Genomic DNA, 15,056 nt, shown 5'->3' with positions numbered 1-15,056 from the left:
GCACCCCTGTCCGGTGGTTTGAGAGGGAGAGGGAGAGGGAGAGAGAGGGGGAGTTGACCCAAAAATACAACAATCATAAAATTTGTATTGGTTAAATAAAAAATGAAATTCAAATATAATTATAAATTATATTTAAAAATAAAGAGATAATGTTAAATATTTATTTTCGAATAATACACATGGAGTCTAACTTTTTTACACTATATATTTTTTTTAATTGCAAAATAAACATGAGACATTATGCGGACAATACAGATTTTAAGTATAATTTGACAAAGCATAACAAATGCAATCACTAGCAATTTAACCTAGTATACATATTGAAATTTAAAAGCTGGAGATAAATCTTATTTCAGATTTTTAAAATTTTAATACGCTATTGATATTTTCTTTAATAATTTAGTGAAATCATTTTTCTTTTGATCTTACTTAACTATCGTTATTTTTTAATTTCAAGATTAAAAATATACTTATAATTCATTTTTTTGAATTTCTTTAAAATGTATTTGTTGAAATTAAGTCTCAAGTTCTTTTTTTGGTGAAATTGCATAAATATTTTGTTAGAAGGTAGTCTTATTTTTCTCTTTTTATTAACCAAATTATTTCATGTTTCCATCCTTTGAATACTTTTATTAGTCGTCTAACAACAGTTATAATATATTACACAAGATTGCTACTATTTTTTAATATATAATATATACAAATTTAAGTCTTGACATTTAAAGAAAGATACTAGATTATGACGTTTTAGCAGCTTAAGGTTTAGACTTTTTATTATAAATATAAATAAAAGTCCAATTAGCCAAACTTTATAACATATAACTAATTCAGATCTTGTTTTTAAACATTAATTTCTCTTTTAATTAATTAAATTTTTTATTATTTATCTTTTTAAGAATTCCATTTAACCTAAAAAGATATAATCCCCTTTAAATTAACCGTTGCTATCAGAGTCTTCATAGGTGAGTAAAAATCGAACCAATCAATAAATTGAATCGAAAAATACTACTGATTTATTGTAATTGGATTATTGGATTAACAATTTATAATAATTTTATAAAATAAGTATGTTAGGTTATCAATTCAATTTTAATTTTTACTATTGGGTTACTGAATAAATTGATAATTCATTAAAGTAATAGTAATTTACTCCTTTACTCCCCGTATAAATATTAAATACCAATATTATATCTCATTGATAACTACCTTTTAATTTAGCCTTCAATTTACATGTGTTGCACTTGTATAGTGTTTCTCGTATCATTGGCTAATGTTTATATTTTATGAGAATTATGAAAAGTTATATCATTGACTTTTTGAGCTCGGTTATTAAAAAATTGATATGTATATTATATGAGTATTTTTTATTAATTAAATTGAAATCGAACCGTTAAGGATAAAAATATGATAAATTACAAAATATTTTATTGATTTAATTACTGATTTGACCTATCTAAAAATCAATAAGCTAGATCGATAATATATAAAATTAACAGATGTAACCTATTTCTTTCTCATAATCTTTTTTTGAAAAAAAAAAATAAAGAAAGAGTCATCAAGCTCGTGAACCCAATCAAACACCCACCTAAAACATACTTCTCTTTCATTTGAAATTAACAAACTCATCTTCTTAAGCATTTATTCATTTTCCAATTTCTTTTGTTGCTTAAACTGGATAAGTTTGTTATTTGAACAATTAAGTTTTATCCTTATAAAGTTATATTTTCTACTGCAGATACAATTAATGTTCAATTTAAGGTAACCTGATTTGACAAATTAAAATATTGAAAATTGTAGGCAAAGGAGGTGAAATGTGGTCTGAAACTGATACAACAAATATATAATTCGTTTGGTTTGAGACATAAAATATAATATTTTTAGGGATAAAATATTATCCTGTATTAAATTAAAGGTACTAAACAATTTTGAGATTATTTATTCTATTACTTATATTTTAATAATAAAATAAATTATTTAATAATAAAATAAATTATTTCATATATATGATGCAATAACTTATTTTTAAGATAAAAATTATCACTAAAACTCATATAAAACTAAAGGAAGTTGGATAATAATAGATGAATTTTTGGTCATTCATAAAACTAGACTCTTGATTTTTACTAGTTACTATTTCTTTTTTCAGACATACTGTTATTTGGAAATGAATGGTATAATCATAATTTGACCGGTTCTATCAGTCGTGCCAATAGTCTATGAAAATGAGGGATTAAAGGCATTAATTTTTTAAAATACAAAAATAAATTAGAAAACTCAAGAAAATTAATTAATCAAAAGAACTCCCTCAATTTCAAAATAATTAAATTGTTAAACTAATGCACACTCGTTAAGAACAAAAGTTTAGGACATAAAATAAACACCATTTTTCACTTTGCCCTTTTTAGATATTTTCAAACTATTTTTAAAATTATAATTTAAGAATAAAATAATAAATGTAAATAAGTACTCCTTTCGTACACTTTTATTTGTCACGTTATATTTTTCAATCAATTTGACTAATTTCTAAAGTTAAATTATATTACATTAATTTGATGTTTTAAATAAAAAATTTAGATATTCAAAAACTATATGAAAGTATTATAAATTGTAATTTTTACATATCAATATGATGAAAAAATACATCTTAAAATGTTAGTCAAAGTTCTTATAATTTAACTCTAAAAATATAAACCATGACAAACAATAGTGGACGGAGAAAATAACTCTTTTGAAATTATCACCTATAAGCTGTAAATGAGAGGCAAAAATGAAAAAGAAAATTCTAACAATTTTCTAGCTTGAACTTTGGACAATTTACTTATTTTAAATTATAAACAAATGTTCGATAATTCACTTCATTTGAATCGGAGGAAAATATTATAAAAAGGCAAATGGGTCAAATATTAATTTTTTAATTTACATTTGCATTAATAATAAATAAGTTAAATTAACATTAAGAAGCTAAATCTGATGAGATCACTGAGACTGTCCCTAATAATTTTTTACTATTATAGTATAATGTAAAAATGCACCTAAACTTAAGATGGCTCCCTCTGCATTTAATAATATAGTTAACTAATTCAGTTATAAGAAAAAAGAGAGAAAATACAATAAGCAAGCAAACAAAAAAAAAATCATTAATTATTCAACCATAAATAAAATTGTAGCAACAAAATAGGTAGAAAGCCCAAAAAAAATTCCAAGCTTTTAATACTTTCGTCAAATATAATTATTCACTGAAATTTGCCTAGCATGAAACAACAACTTCAGCATCTTCGTTACTCATCAAAGAAACTTTCATCTTTTGCTAAACCCGTTTTATACTTCCTTTGTTTTCTTTTAGCTTATTCGATTGGTTATCTGTCTAGCTCTACGCGTAACAATAGCAAACCACCAGATCATATAAACACTATGGTCGCTGATGTAATTAACCGCGCGACAATGAAATCAGGCGGCGACCACAATGATTTTGGGGCGGTATGTGGTGAGGCAGTTCCGCCGCAACACATCCGTCGGAATATTCTGGAGCGTGTCTTTAAGGGAACATCTCCGTGGGAGAATTTCCCGCCATCGAACGTGGAGAGTCTCCTCAGGAAAAAGTGGATCAAAGGATGGGGATCAAACGGGGCGGTTTTTGAGAATTTAATCCGGAAGGTCCGACCCAAGACGATAATCGAAGTAGGTACGTTTTTGGGCGCATCTGCTCTTCATATGTTCGAATTGACCCGTGGATTGGGTTTATACGATACTCAAATCATCTGTATAGATGATTTTCGAGGATGGCCGGGTTTTTCAGATCATTTACGGATGAAAGATATGAAGATGGTGAATGGAGACGTTTTACTGATGTATCAGTTCATGCAGAACGTGATGCAGGCGAACGCTACGGAGTCCGTAGTGTACATGCCTTTCTCCAGCGGATCAGCGCTGGAGAAGCTGTGTGAGTGGGGTGTGTTTGGTGAGTTGATTGAGGTTGATGCTGGACATGATTTTCACTCGGCTTGGTCTGATATAAACCGCGCTTTCAAGCTGTTAAAGCCCGGTTTAGAAGGCGGAGTTATATTTGGACATGACTATTTCACCGTGGCTGATAACAGAGGAGTGAGAAGAGCTGTCAATTTGTTTGCTCGTGCTCATAATCTCACTGTTCAAGTTGATGGACAGCATTGGGTTTTCTATATTAACAATCGTTTGTGATCATACTGATATATTGATGGATTGTATAAGCTATTGTAAAACAAAGAGTTACATTTACTTGAAGCTAATTGAGAGATGTGTACATATTATATTGCTAGACTATATTTGATCTTCTATGAAACCATATACTAGACTAAACTGAATTCTGTAACGCCCAAAATTATCTATCTAGTTGATTATATTCAATGTTCGAGTAGTGGGATTCAAAATAAAAAGAAGTAAACACTCAAAGAAACGGGAAATTCTTAATTTGATTCTATCATATACAACATAAAAAATGATTTCAATCTCATATATAATAGTGTAATTTTCTGCCCAAAAAGGGTTCCGATGAATTCACTGTTCCTAACGGTACTTTTTGGGCCTTTTCCCTTTCACTTCTGTCCATCTAAATATTTCAGATGGACAGAAACTGTTCGAAACTTGAAATTGGTTAACAGAGATACAGTGTTTTGGTCTGTTCATATGGTTTTATTTTATTTTTATTGTTGTTGTCTTTTCAGTTTATATTTTGTATATATAACACTCTAGTAATCAATTAGTTTAATCATATATTTTCCTTCTTCATTAATATGATAATACCAACAGTTTCTATATCCATATTACTTGTTCCATTTGATTCTCCTTTTTTTTTTGTGCGCGCGCTATGTTGGAATAAGATATGCTTTGAACTTGTTAAAATAAATTGAAATGTGTGCTTCAGTGGAATGTTTTTCGAATTCGTGTCTTTGAACAATGACATTGCAGTATATAAAAAAAGCGAAGCCTCTGATTTTGCTATGTTTTTTTTTTTAAATCTCAAGATAACCAGCAACTGCTACAAGCTCTGCTACATCCTTTGCCCATCGAGTACACACTAATAAACACCCAACTGTGTAATAGCTTGCAAACGACACACGATATAAACAACCCAGGATAACGTGCAGCCACTACAATCTCTGCCACAACCTCTTTCCATGGAGTGCGCACTTGGATAAACCCCCACTGTAATAGCCTTCAAACCAGTGCACACTGGGTAAACTTCAATCGTGTAATAGCATGCAAACAACACAGGAATATAAACAACACTAAGCAAGCCCTATGCGGCACACTCAACTCAGAAGGCATTGAGGGGGATCGATCCGAATCATCCATGTAGATAACCACTATTCAAACCAACTGAGTCACCCAAAAGGACAAATAGCTATGTTAATGATATTGTTTTTGGAACAGTGATGTTACTTACTAGATCCACAAGATAAAACACTTTGTTTCTGCTGGTAGAATTGAGGGAATGTCATGGCCCTTTTTAGTTTTATGTGTTCAGTATGTTGTGACTTTATTATAGCTGTTTCAAACCGAGAGACTTTCCCTGTTCTCTGTATTTTTATTCAGGAACAATAAATGATATTGAAACGTGCATTTGTCCTTAAAACAGTTGTGATTTATGCATCTACCTTCTTCTTTTTCTCCTACTTGTATGCATAACAGCATAAGTTCACCTTTTTCTCTTTCCCAGAAATGGTTGAACACTTGGATCAATTGATATGATTCATTCCTTAATTACTATAGATTTGTTTTGAAATGCAACAACAAGTTCAAAATAAAACCATCAAGTAGTATTGTCAGATGACACATAATCTCCATATCAACAGTTCGACTGCAACAATTAATCGAACAGATGTGAGTGCAAAAATCAAAATGTTAAAAAGATTTTCAAAAAAACAATCTGTTTGATGATATAAAATGAACTTAAAAAGAAACTAAAGATTCTATACTCGATTCCGACTTGTTTGAGAATGAATTTTTATGAAAACTGTATAACAGGTTAACAGATACTGTGATGTATGAACACAAGAGACATATATTTGATGATTAGGCGTGGTGACTTACTAGAAGCCATTCAAGACGCAGAAAAATTAGTCATACTATATTCATGTGATAATCTAGAAGAATAAAATTTTCACCCAAGATCGGTTTGTGAAATGAATACCCGTAACAATAAGGGTTCGAAAAATTATGAATTGATTAATTAAATTCATATATTTTTTTTAATAGTAGAAGTTTTTTTTTTTTTTTCTTTTTTTTCTTTTTTTTTAATAGTAGAAGTTGAAAAATGAAAAATGATACTTGCATTGTATAATTGCCTTCTTTATTTATGTATTGTATATTTTTTTTGAATTCTTTTTACCTCGATTTTTTCATTATTCATGTAACTGTTGTTACTAAGAGTAAGAGCAAGTATAAAGTAATTAAATTTATACTCAAAGTTATTTGATAAATTTTTTCGTCAAGAACTTTTTGTGCTTTTTTTCTAATTATATAATGATAAAATATAACTTTTAATATTTTAAGTTCTTTTAATTTAATATATTTATAAATATTAATTATTTGTAACTTATACTCTTTAATTTTAGTTTTAATAATTTTATAAATTACGAGTATAATCTTAAGATTAAGTCATCTACGACTTCTTAAAGTTATTCTCGTAATTCATTTGGACACCTTAATTAACACTTGTATCTATTAAACACCTAAATTACTTAAAACATATACTTATTAAACACAAAATGCTGATCTGACAAAATAAATGTAACTCATTGTGCCTCTATAAACTTTTTTTTAAAAAAATTAAAATAAATTAGCGCTTATTTTCTTTACAGTTGGCATGTATTGATTAAATAACTAAAAATTCAATTAATCAAACATTTATCTCTTTATTTATAAAAAAATAACTCTACACCCGTATACAAGTCCTCCTCTTCTTCTTCAACCCACCATTTTAAGACTTCAAATTCTCTACCTTTTGTTTTGTTGTTCTTATTTTTTACTTTATTTTTAGTTATAAACAAAACTAATTGACTTTGTAAGAATTAAAAAAATTATCGTTGGAGTTAAAATGTTAGTTGATATTCATGAATCTCTATTTTTAATAACTCTAATAAAGAAATCATCACCATCATTAAACTTATTAAAAATGATTTTAAAATTTTTATTTTTATTTATTTTCACCTTGATAGAAGGATCAGTTAGTGCAGCAGCAACTTGCTAACAATGCAAGAGTTGACAGAGTTCTGGATATGCTGGCTTCTGCTTCAAATAAGCCTGGTCAACCTTCACATTGAAAAAGCATCTTGTTTGAACCTGGTTCTCTTAGTTGTTTAAACTTATTATGCTCAACTGGCTGAGCTTATATTGTTGCTTGGATGTTGATTGGGTTTGTTTAGCCGCTGTTGGATTCTTTTTGATTTGTCAAAAGGGGGAAGAGTATTTGCGCATGCATCACACAGAAAGATTTGTTTGTCTTCATCAAAAAGGGGAATATGATAGAATATGATAGAATCGATAATTCATGTTTTGATGATAGACAAGAAGCACAAATAATCAATAGCAAATGTACGCAGCAAAAGAAGCCAAGATCGAGTAAAATGGGCCAGCCAAGTAATCAAGAAAATAGAGTTATTTGTCAAAGCCAAAAATAATATATTAAAGGTATAAGTTGATACAAATAAGGAAAACCTTAAATATATTATTAAGGAAGGAAGTTGTATATAATAAGGATTGTACTTTAAAAGGGAATCCTTGTTTAATAATAACTTCCTTACCTTATCTGATGAGGACTGAAGGCAAAAGGAACTCTATAAGAAGAAGAAGACGCTGATGAAGAATACGAGGACTTCACGCAGAGAACAAGGGAGAATTATTCATCAAATTGAAGTCTTCAAGGTTGATAGGATTACTACGTTTAAAACATTCTGGAGTAAGAAGGTTTTATCGTGTAGAACTATTTGTCTTGTTTTTGTTCTTAATTGTAGTTTACAGTTTATTGTACAAAGGGTGGGTTTGGCTCTTTGTAGGGTTGAGTGTTAGTAAGAGTTGTAACAAAAGGTGGGTTTGGCCTTTTGGAGAGATCGATTGGAGTCAATCGAGGGAGTAGTAGAGATAAGACTTTTGATTATTGAGTTGTAATCACAAAATCTTATAGTTGAATTAATAAAACGAGGTTTTTCCTTCCTTGAGTGAGGAAGGTTTTTAATTCAATAAGTGTTTGTGTCTTTACTTTGTCTTTACTTAAAAGCAACTTACACGAACCTGGTTCGTGTTCTGGGGTTAGGTTTCTTCAATTGGTATCAGAACAGGTCTTTTCGTTAAAAGATTCACACCTTGAAAAGACTTAATGACAGCACCACCTACCCCACAAGAGGGAGCTTCACAAACATGACCACCACTGTTCAATGGCAAATATTATGGATGGTGAAAAAATCGTATGATGGACCATCTTATTGGCGAAAACCCTGATCTATGGGGAGTAATTCTAGATGGCCCAACCATACCTATGAAAACCGCAACTGATGGAATCACCAAAATCCCAAAGGAAAGAAAAGAATGGAATGTTGACGACAAGCTTGCAATTCAAAACAATGCCAAAGCCAAGAAAATTCTGATATGTGGCATAGGACCAGACGAATACAATCGAATCTCGTTATGTCAAGATGCCAAAGCCATATGGGAAACACTGCAAACAGCTCATGAGGGAACAACGCAAGTCAAGAAGTCTAAAATTGATAACTTGAACAGGCAATATGAGCTGTTCAGGATGGCAGCAGGAGAGACTATTCAAGACATGCACACCAGGTTCACCTCCATCATCAATGAGATGTACTCTTTAGGAGAGATAGTGCCTAACGGAAAAGCAGTAAGGAAACTCTTGAGTGTCCTTCCTGAAACTTGGGAAAGCAAAGTCGAGGCTATCACTGAAGCCCGCGACCTAGACTCACTGGGAATGGATGAGTTAATTGGTAATCTCATCACATACGAACTTAAGAAAAACCAAGAAAAGGAAATTGGAGGAAAAAGAAAGGAAAGGAACCTGGTTCTAAAGGCTACTGCATCAGATGATTTTGAAGATGAAAATATTTTCCTCATAACTAAAAGGTTCGTTAGAATGCTAAAGAGAGGGCAGACCTTTCAAAAGAAAGCTTTTCAAAAACCATCTGAAAACACTAAAGACCAGGTTTGTCACAAGTGTGGGAGTCCAGATCACTTCATCAAATTCTGTCCACTTTGGGCCTTAGAGCAGAAAAAGGCAAACTTTGAGAAGGGCAAAGACATCAAAAAGGATAAGTCTGTCCCCTCAAACAGAAGAATGACGACTCAAGAGGCAGATATGTCAATGAAGAGGGTCTTTGCAGCAATGGGAAATTCATTTGATGAAGAGTCTGAGGGTGATGAGACAGAAAATCAGTCTCTTCTTGCACTAGAACAAGAAGATGATTATGACTTTCTTGCCCTTGTAGCAGTGGAAACCAAGGAAGAAAAGGAAACCTGCAGATCACAAGAAACCATACTAGCACTTATGACTGGATCAGATTCTGAAGATGATGAAGAAGATGACAATCAAAGCAAGGTAAGTTTTCATCACATCAAAGTAAATATTGAATCATATTCTAAAAAGGAACTAGAGTCCTTATTGAGTACTCTTATAGATGCATATCAGTCTATCAATTCTGAAAGAGAACAAGTGATGGAAAACTATGCATCTTTAAGAGAAGTCAATGACAATCTTGAGAAACACAATCACTTTCTTCAAAATAAATTAAAAGAACAGATTAAAATCTCAGAGTTAAGTCACAAGGGCAAAAACTCTGCTAGTGAACTTCAATTAGCTCTAGAAGAAAAAATAAAATTGTTAACCATAAAATGTCAAGCCTTAACAGAAAGGAATAGGTTGCTACAAGAAAATCTTAATCATACCAAACTGGATCTGGAAAGAAATCTTAGATGGACCAGGTCCTCTGAAATTTTAACTCAGATTCAAGAAAGGCAAACCACTAGTCGAAGTGGGATAGGTTTTAAAAAACAGAATAATCTTGTGTCACACACTATTCACATGTCTAAAAGTTTATGCACTCATTGCGGAAACTCAGGTCATTTAAAGAATCAATGTAAAGCTTTATTTGAGGCTTTTCAGAAAAATGTTAAGTTCACCAAAAAGGAAAATACTGATACGGCAAAGAACCTGGTTCGAAATAAAAATGCTTCAAATAAAAAGTTTTCTTTGCCTTTATGGGCTAGAAGAAATCTTGTTCATCCTTTTACTCACATAAAGGGGCCCAAGCTAATCTGGGTTCCCAAGACTAATCTTTGACTAATGTTTCAGGTGAAGGTGAGAGGGAAAAGACCAACTTGGTACATGAATAGTGCATGCTCCAAAATGGTGCTAAAAATGGTAGAAAATTTCCTCTCGCTCTTTGATTTTCAAGGGGGCAGTTTATTCCTTGAAAAGGATGAGAAAAATAAAAAAAAAGTTGAAGAAAGTGACATGATATCAAACATCTTTGATGATGCAAATTTAGGGAACACTGCATATGAACCTGGTTCACAGCTAACAATCATCGATGCACCTGCAACATGAATTACTACTTATCTATGGTTCTGGAGATTGGGGGAATATTAGAGCAATCAAGACAGTAAGAGTATGGCACACCTTTGGGGGAACTTTGTTGTGTGAACATGGTCCTTGTTGTTCATTGGAAGGTATTAAAAATTGACAAGGGTTGGTTCTCTGTGAATCAACTTGAGATTCATTTGTTCTGGGAGAATATGATGATGCGACATTCTTGTGAAGGCCTTGAATATGAAGAACTTGAGAAAAATCAGTCAAAGCATGGTGTTATTGAAACAAGTTGATGCATTATCATGATTTCCTTTAATAATTGGCTAGTAAAAGAATAATCTTACGCTTGACTAATTATACAATGAATATCTGCTAACTCAACCTCGTACTGTAACAGGTACACACTCAAGTCACATCTCAAACAATGCTTAGAAAGTTTGCGGATGTTATCTCTACTCTTTGCTAACACCATTAAGTAAATCATGAAGAAACACAAAAAAAAGGGGAACCTGGTTTCTCTGAATACTCAGGTATGTACCATCCTTTTTCAATGCATTAATTTCTTGAGTTTGGGTCAAACATAAGCACTAATGAACCTGGTCAATCATAAGATCACCAAGAACCCTCTTTGACAATAAGCATCGTTCAATCCCAAACTGCTCTAATGACTAAAATCTCAGTATTGAAGTCACTCATGCTTTAATTTAGGGGGAACCTTACTTTACCACCCACATCTGAACCAGGTTCATAAACTCCAAAATTGATATTTCATCCATTCCAAGTGTATAACTTGTCTATCTCTCAGGGGGAACAATTCTCACAGAAATAAATTGTTGCTTGCTATCATTATTGATAAACACATCTCTTTGTGCACCAAAATGTGATGAATCTCTTACTGGTAGTTGGTACTCCTTCAAAGTTGTCATCAAGAAAAAGGCTATCAAAAAAAAAAAATCATGGAGGAATGAAAATGTTACGGAGTAGAGCTAAAAAAAAAGGGGTGATGATGTATCTCATGCTTCTCTTGATGAAATTTCACATTCTAAGAAAACTGATCAGAATAAAGAAGCTGGTGCACATTGTGCATACTGAAAAAAAATTATCAATGGCAGTAAACATCCCTTTCTTCCTCACTTTAGTAATCTTTGTCCTAATCCTTATCCTCAAATTTTATACTCTTTTGACTCTTTGATGTGCTTATGTCTGTCTCATACTCATGATATTATATGTTTTTGATTAAGGGCATAAACTGGTACATATTTGTTTATTTCTATTTCTCATTGAAGATCTTAATTGTGTATGAGTGTAAGATGACTAATATCCTCAGATTAACTAACCATTTTGTTAGCAGAAGTGTACTTGAAAGTGTTGCCCAAGTGGCTATGAGTTAAAAATGATATTGCACTCATTGAATGTTATTCGAGTTCTTTGGTTATTGATTTTCAATGATGCCAAAAGGGGAAAATTATATAATGTGGATAGACATATGCATAGTTTTTCATCATCAAAAAGGGGGAAATTCTTGGTGAATGAGAAAACATGAAGTTTGTAGTTTTGATGGATGACAAAGAATTGAAGTTTTTTGAAAATCTGTTAACTTGAGTGTTTGATGCATTTGAAGTACCATTGGGAGAAGGCAGGATTTTAACTTGTGCAGATATGTTCACTCAAACCATTCTTGCTGATTGTGGCATTCCCATGGAGTCGGAGCAGGTTGCAACTGCGTCTCCACGTACATCTGGTCATGTTGCTCAGTTACTCAGGGAACTTAAAGTAGCTGAAGAAAAGTATGTCACTCTTGAGTCAGAAAATCAAAAGTTACGTGCTGAACTTGACACTTCAAATGCTGAAATTCACAGGTTGAAGGATCAGTTAGTGCAGCAGCAACTTGCTAACAATGCAAGAGTTGACAGAGTTCTGGATATGCTGGCTTCTGCTTCAAATAAGCCTGGTCAACCTTCACATTGAAAAAGCATCTTGTTTGAACCTGGTTCTCTTAGTTGTTTAAACTTATTATGCTCAACTGGCTGGGCTTATATTGTTGCTTGGATGTTGATTGGGTTTGTTTAGCCGCTGTTGGATTCTTTTTGATTTGTCAAAAGGGGGAAGAGTATTTGCGCATGCATCACACAGAAAGATTTGTTTGTCTTCATCAAAAAGGGGAATATGATAGAATATGATAGAATCGATAATTCATGTTTTGATGATAGACAAGAAGCACAAATAATCAATAGCAAATGTACGCAGCAAAAGAAGCCAAGATCGAGTAAAATGGGCCAGCCAAGTAATCAAGAAAATAGAGTTATTTGTCAAAGCCAAAAATAATATATTAAAGGTATAAGTTGATACAAATAAGGAAAACCTTAAATATATTATTAAGGAAGGAAGTTGTATATAATAAGGATTGTACTTTAAAAGGGAATCCTTGTTTAATAATAACTTCCTTACCTTATCTGATGAGGACTGAAGGCAAAAGGAACTCTATAAGAAGAAGAAGACGCTGATGAAGAATACGAGGACTTCACGCAGAGAACAAGGGAGAATTATTCATCAAATTGAAGTCTTCAAGGTTGATAGGATTACTACGTTTAAAACATTCTGGAGTAAGAAGGTTTTATCGTGTAGAACTATTTGTCTTGTTTTTGTTCTTAATTGTAGTTTACAGTTTATTGTACAAAGGGTGGGTTTGGCTCTTTGTAGGGTTGAGTGTTAGTAAGAGTTGTAACAAAAGGTGGGTTTGGCCTTTTGGAGAGATCGATTGGAGTCAATCGAGGGAGTAGTAGAGATAAGACTTTTGATTATTGAGTTGTAATCACAAAATCTTATAGTTGAATTAATAAAACGAGGTTTTTCCTTCCTTGAGTGAGGAAGGTTTTTAATTCAATAAGTGTTTGTGTCTTTACTTTGTCTTTACTTAAAAGCAACTTACACGAACCTGGTTCGTGTTCTGGGGTTAGGTTTCTTGTCACCTCCTGGATACAACATCCTTCACAAAGTATAACTCAACAACTCTGGACAAGAGTTGAGTCCAAAGCTCCACAAAAAGGAACACCTCCCTTCAACTAATAAAAACTCTCTTTTAGACTAACTCTTTCACTCTTTGTTTTTTCTTGTATTTTGTGTGTTCCAAACCAAATGAAGACCACCGCTATTCATACTACAAGAAATCTTCCTAGCAATGAATATGAAGATAATGGAGGTAGTAAATAGTGAAGATAATGGTCTTAGGAGTTTCATAGGTTACAAATAGAAGCTAAATATGTTACAAAGAGTAATAGATGAATTAAGAATGAAATAAAGTGATTGATAACCAATGCTAATGGATGATGTAAAAGTTATCTATTCCAATGTTTATTGTAATGTTTTTATCTCACAATGAATTCAATCAACAAAGCCAAAAATAATTACATTACATGACTAACCAGTCAAAGATGAATTAAATAATAGAATTGATAGTTTAAAATACAAATGCATACCAATGGTCATTCTTATAACTCTAAAATAAAACAATTTAATTTATTAAATATTAATATTAAAATGCTAATAACCTAACAATCTCAATAATCACCGAAATAATAGAATACAATGGGTAGCAAAAGATTAGGTGGGTGGATTACGGCTGAGACGGGAGATATTTTCATTTTTTTTTATCGTTGAGGAACCATGGTGGAATGACAGAGAAGAAGAAAGGACAATGGGTTAGGTGGGGGGAGAAATTTCCTTTTTCAATTTATTTTTATAAATTATTAAGGCCTAAAAAAATAATTTATTTTTCAAAATTAAAATTTTGGACCTATGTGTCACATGTCTTAATTTTATTCGTAATTTTTTCAAGAATATATGTGTTAATTACACGAATAATATATTCAATTCTACTTGTCATTTTGTGTTCAATAGATAAATATTTGTTTATATTAAAATTGTCTAATAAATAAGAGTCCTAATTGAATTGTCTAAGTGGATTATGCAAATAATTTTAAAGAATTGTGAATGATTTAAATTCTTATTTTATTTTCTTCTCATTTATGCTCTAATTTTTTTATTCTACCATATGCATATAAAGCCTATTTAGCATAATAAAAAGACATATCATGTTTTATACCAAGAGAAAGATTTATATTGTCTTTTGTGTCACTGACTTGAATTTTAAAAAAAATCCCATTCTACTTTATTATAGTTAAAAACTATCGGTTCATAGAATTATTTTTTATAAATGATAAAATAAATAAATTTATTAATTTTCATTACAAAACTGTGAGTTCGAAGCATGAATAGTTTTACAAGAGTATATAGTATATAGGTAGGGTATATGAATAAAAATAAAAAATATTTTTTAAGCAACAAAATTTTAATTTTTTTTTTTTGGGAGGGAAGGGGGGGGGGGGGGGGGGCTATTAGGTGTTGGTTAAAGAAATTAAAAATTTAATTATTTTTCTTTTGAACCATTTTGCAAAAAATTTCTTTTGATTTGGTGGTAACTTGA

General features: G+C 31.4%; 2 protein-coding genes across 2 annotated transcripts; both read left to right on the top strand.

Annotated features, from left to right (window-relative positions):
* Positions 1-2,982: 2,982 nt before the first annotated feature.
* Positions 2,983-4,342, top strand: LOC101264557 (uncharacterized). The gene has a single exon (XM_004229975.5). The coding sequence runs from the start codon at positions 3,253-3,255 to the stop codon at positions 4,195-4,197; it is 945 nt and encodes a 314-aa protein (XP_004230023.1). The 5' UTR covers positions 2,983-3,252; the 3' UTR covers positions 4,198-4,342.
* Positions 4,343-8,446: 4,104 nt separating this feature from the next.
* Positions 8,447-12,541, top strand: LOC138347248 (uncharacterized). Its single transcript, XM_069295067.1, has 3 exons — positions 8,447-9,583; positions 10,714-10,861; positions 12,195-12,541. Exons 1-3 carry the CDS (start codon positions 8,447-8,449, stop codon positions 12,539-12,541), a joined length of 1,632 nt encoding a protein of 543 aa, XP_069151168.1.
* The last annotated feature ends 2,515 nt before the right edge of the window (positions 12,542-15,056 follow it).

The sequence above is a fragment of the Solanum lycopersicum genome, chromosome 1 (assembly GCF_036512215.1).
Source record: "Solanum lycopersicum chromosome 1, SLM_r2.1".
NCBI classification, from domain to species: Eukaryota; Viridiplantae; Streptophyta; class Magnoliopsida; order Solanales; family Solanaceae; genus Solanum; species Solanum lycopersicum.
The sequence above is the reverse complement of the archived record's forward strand: the minus strand, read 5'-3'. Positions and strand labels throughout refer to the sequence as shown.

Bases quoted from the DNA above. Each gene is read 5' to 3' on its own strand.
- LOC101264557 (XM_004229975.5), top strand. From the start codon at position 3,253: ATGAAACAACAACTTCAGCATCTTCGTTACTCATCAAAGAAACTTTCA.
- LOC138347248 (XM_069295067.1), top strand. From the start codon at position 8,447: ATGGACCATCTTATTGGCGAAAACCCTGATCTATGGGGAGTAATTCTA. The intron at 9,584-10,713 runs GTAAGTTTTCAT...GTTCATTGGAAG, and splicing joins AAGATGACAATCAAAGCAAG to GTATTAAAAATTGACAAGGG. The intron at 10,862-12,194 runs GTTGATGCATTA...ATGCATTTGAAG, and splicing joins GCATGGTGTTATTGAAACAA to TACCATTGGGAGAAGGCAGG.